The sequence below is a fragment of the Oncorhynchus clarkii genome, chromosome 12, assembly GCF_045791955.1.
Source record: "Oncorhynchus clarkii lewisi isolate Uvic-CL-2024 chromosome 12, UVic_Ocla_1.0, whole genome shotgun sequence".
Classification (NCBI taxonomy): Eukaryota; Metazoa; Chordata; class Actinopteri; order Salmoniformes; family Salmonidae; genus Oncorhynchus; species Oncorhynchus clarkii.
In genome coordinates, this window is record NC_092158.1 from 85,480,023 (window position 1) to 85,486,022 (window position 6,000).

At 40.5% G+C, this 6,000-nt stretch overlaps 1 protein-coding gene across 1 annotated transcript in view; it reads left to right on the forward strand.

Moving 5' to 3' along the window:
• Nucleotides 1–6,000, forward strand: part of LOC139421552 (uncharacterized) — a 112,116-nt gene that overhangs the window by 72,371 nt on the left and 33,745 nt on the right. The window contains exons 5-6 of the mRNA XM_071172570.1: nucleotides 5,506–5,844; nucleotides 5,970–6,000. Of these exons, the coding sequence (XP_071028671.1) occupies nucleotides 5,506–5,844; nucleotides 5,970–6,000 (370 nt within the window). The remainder of the gene's footprint in view (nucleotides 1–5,505; nucleotides 5,845–5,969) is intronic.

The window sequence follows — 6,000 nt, forward strand, 5'->3', positions numbered from 1 at the left end:
TAGTTTGAAAAACATTTTAGAAGTGAAATATCGGAGTCTCACTGTCACTCTGTTACCATGACATTTCCCAAAAGCTGTTTAGCTGTTCTGTTCATCTTTACTGTGCATTTGTAGCCTATGCCAGCTTCTGCAAATGTATGTTGTTTTCACTCTGCTTCTGCATATATATATATATGTATATATATATGTGTGTATGTTTGTTTTTTAGCGGAATATCTGCAGCAGCCGTCTCTTTACGTAATGACCCCCTCTAAAGAGGAGATGTCAGAAAATAAGACGGCTTCCTTCGCCTGCTTTGCCAATGACTTTTCACCCCGTACACACACAATCAAATGGATGAGGATGGAACAAGGAAGAGAAAAAGAAGTTGTATCTGATTTCAAGAGTTCTTGTGAGAGTGAGAAGAAGAGTGAGAAAACTCTGTACAGCACAACCAGCTATCTCAGAGTCAATGAGAGTGAGTGGAAGAGTGAAGAAGTAACATTCACTTGCGTGTTTGAGAACAAAGCTGGAAATGTGAGGAGAACTGTGGGCTACACTTCATCAGATGGTGAGTAAAATACATCAGATTATCTTCTCTTGGTATCTCATTAAAGGAGCATCAAGAAGCAGGGCTTTTGTGACAGAGCTCTAGGCCAGATTGAAAAGTTAGCACATTTTTCTAATTAGCACTTAAAGGTTTTTCTTAAATTGCATAAAAATATCCCATGCATGAAAAAGGATTGATTGTGACCAGCCAGCTGGAGGGAAAACAGAATAGCCTACATTGATCCAAAACATACAAACTGTTTACATTTTAATTGCTGTTGTCACAAACAGCTTGGTGAACATTCCTTACATCCTTTCTCAGCAGGTCCAGTCCATGGACATTCAGTAGTCCTTACGATCATCGAGCCGTCTCTTGAGGATATGCTTATGAACAAAAAAGCTCAGCTTGTGTGCGATGTCAATGAACTAGTTCCTGGCTTCGTGAGCGTCAAATGGGAAAATGACAATGGAAAGACCTTAACCAGCCGAAAGGGTGTCACTGACAAAATTGCCATACTTGACATCACTTATGAGGACTGGAGCAATGGGACAGTATTCTACTGCGCTGTAGATCACATGGAAAACCTGGGGTCCTTGGTAAAGTTAGCCTACAAGAGGGAGACCGGTAAGACAAACTGCTTTGGTTTCCCCCTCACTTTTCTTTTTACTTAATTGGGATTCCATATTTACAATGTTTCAAAACCTATTAAACAGATATCCAATTGTCCATCATGTGGGAATTAAAAATGATGATAGGAGATTGTGTAGACTAGTGAAAATTGACTTTAATTGTCAGAGTTGCAAGGAACCAAATGGAGCTGATAGCAATTTGATCTGATTAAATCAGATGATGACTGACTGCAAAATTACAAAATGCTTGTCTATGAAGGGTCCCTTTGGCCTCTCAAGACGAAACTCCTGTGAGGGAAGACATTGTTTGATTGGCTTAATATAGGCAGCATTTAGTTAAATGTAAATTGTTTGCCAAGTACTTGCATGGGGAGAAGCCCTGACTGTTCTCTCATGCTTCCAGGAGGAGTTCCACAGCGTCCATCTGTCTTTCTGCTGGCTCCAGCAGAACAAACTAGTGATAATACGGTGACCCTGACTTGCTACGTCAAAGACTTCTACCCCAAGGACGTTTTAGTGGCTTGGCTTGTTGACGATGAGCTGGTGGAGAGAACGAGCAGTTCAGCATTGTACCAATTCAACACCACTAGCCAGATTCAATCAGGAAGGACCTACTCTGTCTACAGTCAGCTCACATTTAGCAATGAATTGTGGAAGAACAAAGAAGTGGTGTATAGCTGTGTAGTTTACCACGAAAGCATGATCAAGTCCACAAACATTATTATGAGAACCATTGATAGAACCTCAAACCAACCCAACTTAGTTAACCTCAGCTTGAATGTGCCTCAGAGCTGCAAGGCCCAGTAGAGGTTGTATTGTGTTTTGTTGATGTGTGTTGCTGCGTGTTACCTCTGCTGTTTGTGTCAGTGACATAACATGTTGTGTGTCTTTTAAGTGCAGAATCAAAATCCAAATAAAAACTTTAAATCATTAATCCTGTTGATGTACTGTATGTCATGCAGTTCCTACTCATGTCTGTCCCGTCTCCCCACTTTTGTGCATAGCTTCAGTATCTCTGTTTGGGGAAAATGTCAACTCTCAGACTACTAAAACTAATGATAAAGTGACAATACAAGTCAAGCAAAGTATTGATGCTTCAAATTTGCAATCAGGCCAAATTACCATGCAATATATCTGTAATACAGTAATGGTGGACACTGAATAATGTATTAGTATTAAGCTTATTTTGCACACTGAGCTATAGTCTTGTACACAATAGAGAAGTGATATACACGCACATTGTTAAAATGTTCCCCTGATGACAGGAATGAACTATGGAAGTGTAGCTCTAGCATTAGCAACCCAGTTATCTGCTGTTTCAGATATTCTCCTCATGTTTTTGGTGTAATCAGATGCAGTGCATTGAACTTAATCAGGCTGTCCTGTCTTCTTGTTGTTTGGCTTTGTGTGCTTCTGTTCCCTCTACTGGGTCTCACCTATATAAATGCTATATGCCTGTTCTATTGATTCAAGTCTACCACCATGGGTTTGGAAATGGATGAGATATGACTAGGGTTCGTTCACAAGAAGCAAGCCAAGCCAAGTAGAAGTTGGAAGTCCCCATTGATCGGCAAGTGTGCCGTTTGGCCAAAGCAAGTCAGGGTCACCTTCACTGCTGGTTTGACATCCTCATGTTTTAGATTTTCAATGTGTTGTATTTGTTAAGTAATAACTCAGTAATTGATGAAAGGTCATAGGGGGTGAGGCAGAAAAAACATGCTCAAGTCCAATAGACAAAGTATGCTTTAGATTTTTTTCTCACGTCCTACCGAATATCACAGTATTATCTATGACTGATACCGGAGACAGTATTATCTATGACTGATACCGGAGACAGTATTATCTATGACTGATACCGGAGACAGTATTATCTATGACTGATACCGGAGACAGTATTATCTATGACTGATACCGGAGACAGTATTATCTATGACTGATACCGGAGACAGCTGTACTATGCATGGTTTCCCATAAAACAGTTGAAAGTATACCCATTCCAACCGTTTGACACTTATTGATAGCCCCTTTAGATCTGCAATGAACAGTAAGGGTAGGCTACATGCAAAACTCCCCCTTGTTAACAATATGGCTGGAGCGATGGCGGAACTAAGATCTATGACAAATACTTTCAGATTTCTTAGGAGCCATCAAGAAGTGTCCAGAAGTTGGGGTTTGTGATTGGGTTTCAGACTGGGCACCAGAGTGATGAGTAACCGTTTTGACTGCCTACTGACACTGTTCTCATATCCACATGCAGATTGTCTAGTGTTGACTGACTGTCCATGCAGCAACACCATGGAAACCGACAGGGACAGCATGGGAAAAACAGCCTTCACCTTCATCATACTCTTCCTCATAACTCTGCTGTATGGCGTTGGAGCAACTGCCATCAAGGTAATGCCTTGTTGGGAATCTGGGGTTTTTACTAAATGTGATAAGCTTTTGTCAGATTTGACTTTTTTGTAGCAGGTTAGGGGAAAGGGGGATACCTAGTCAGTTGTCTTGCACATTTAACCCAACCCCTCTGAATCAGAGGTGCAGGGGGCTGCCATAATCAACATCCACATTTTCAGATCTGAGGGAAATGTGGGTTAGCTGCCTTCCTTGCTCAGGGGCAGAACAACAGATTTTTACCTTGTCAGCTCAGGGACTCAAACCAGCAACCTTTCGGTTACTGACCCAATGCTCTAACCACTAGGCTACCTGCCGCAGCAGGTTAGGAGAATTAACATAGCAGGTTAGGAGAATTAGGATATGGTTAGGAAAGAGGTTAGGGTTAGCTAAAATGCAAAAATAAAGTTAACTTGACAAAAGCTGTATCCCTTCTAGCCATGACCGTAGTGTGGGAAGAGTAGTGGGAAAGGAAGACATTTTGGTTTTGAAAGTTCCATAGTCTGTATGGATCCACATTCAAACAAACAATCCATGTATGCGTGGTAGGACTTTCAGTAGCAACATGAACAGATTGTAGCAAGACATGAATGTACACATAGGCCTATTTTGTGTGTTGCAATTCTCTGCAAGAGGCATACTAGTGAGAGGGAGTACAGTAATAACCTAAATATATGATATATAACTTACATTATAACTATATTATTATATTGGCCTAATAGTTATATTATATATAAGTATAGTTAATTACACAAGTCATTTTTTTGAAGTGTCAGCTAATAAAAATAATAATTGCATCTAAATAGATGTTACAATTATTGTAAGTAATTTAAGTGAACAAATGTTTGCTTCTTATTTCAGGTGAAATGAAGAAACTGAGTTTGAAGTACTTGAAGAAGATATTACTTTTCATACTTACAATACAGTATATGAATGGATACAATACATGTAACTGTTCTCCTGCTTGTCTTTATTGTTGATTTTGTTTGAATAGTTCAACTGTAGAGGTTAGATTTGTAAATATTTCATTGTGCCTTTTTAAACTATTAAGATAATAAAGTGTAACTGAAGTAAACAACAGTGTATTGTTCTTCCCTTAGCATTTCTCCATTCATTACAAAGAAAATGCAGCTAGAATGATGCGTTCTAATATATAATAAACATTGAAGAAACACATTTATTAATTACGGTTACATTAGTATACTTTTTTTTAAAGTTATTTTAGAACTGCGTGGCTGTTGTGATGTGTGGATGAATCTACAGTAAGTAATCTACATCTTATTTTTGCTGGATGCTGTTTGTGCACTGGGTTCTGCATGAACACATCTGGAATCAGTGGGCCTTGCTAAACTTGGTATGCAAACTATTCAGAAATAGCTTGATGGGTTGTCAAAACAACGAAAGTGTAACACCGAGTGGTAAGAAGTTACATAACAGAAATGTAGAAGATAACTCTTCATGCAGATAGCTCAGAAACATGCAAATGGCAACTGATTTCCTTAAGCAGAAGTAGACCTCACACCTGGCTTCTAATACACACGGTTGCTCAACATGTTTCACTTCTGTTTTTTGGGATGCTTTTTTGGGACCAGGGTGTTACCCCACGCTTCCGCCTGCTGCATTCCCTGTTCGCTGAGGCCTGTCCTGCTCTAACACCTGTGATTCACAACCCTCCAACTCCACATCTGACCACTACCATTACCAGTTCTCAGTGCCCAGCCAGCCAGCTACCTAATAGGTCCATAGCGCCATCTAGGTTATGTTAAAAGGCATTACACTCAGCCCAGGCCTGGTTTTCATAGACTGGGTTACTTTAAACTGCATAAAAAAAAGGTATGAAGAATTTGATTAAAAGTTTACAATCTGACTTTACATCTTGTTAATCACCAAATCGGAAAAAATTGTCAAAGTCAAAAAGTGGCACTGAATTTTCTTCCTCCTTCCACTTTGTATTAGTGCAGCGGGTCATTCCTCCAAATATCACACTGTATCCTCTCTGGGAGGAACTGAAGGTGGGATCAAAGGTGGGAATCCTCTGCATCCTGAGTGGGTTCTACCCTGACAAGCTGAGTGTGGAGTGGTTGCTGGATGACAAGACTGTGACCACATCTCCAGTCCAGCGGAAGCTGCAGAGTGTAGAAGGTGAGGAGAAAACATTCAGCCTGAACAGCCAGCTGGAGCTGGACCGGAGCCAATGGACTCAAGGGTCAGAGGTCACATGCAAGGCAACCCACAATGCAGCACAAGGACCACCTACAGGAACACCAGTCTCCAGGACCATCAGCATTTGCTCAGGTGGGTTTCAGTGACAGAACTGTGTATTGGGCCAGAGGATGGGTATAGAAAAGTGTACAATTGAAAAACCTAGTAACAATCCAAATCTACAAGTCTTGTGACTTCTCCATCTGTTTTCCTTTCAGCGTTTCTCTCGTCTACTCCATCCATCGACTT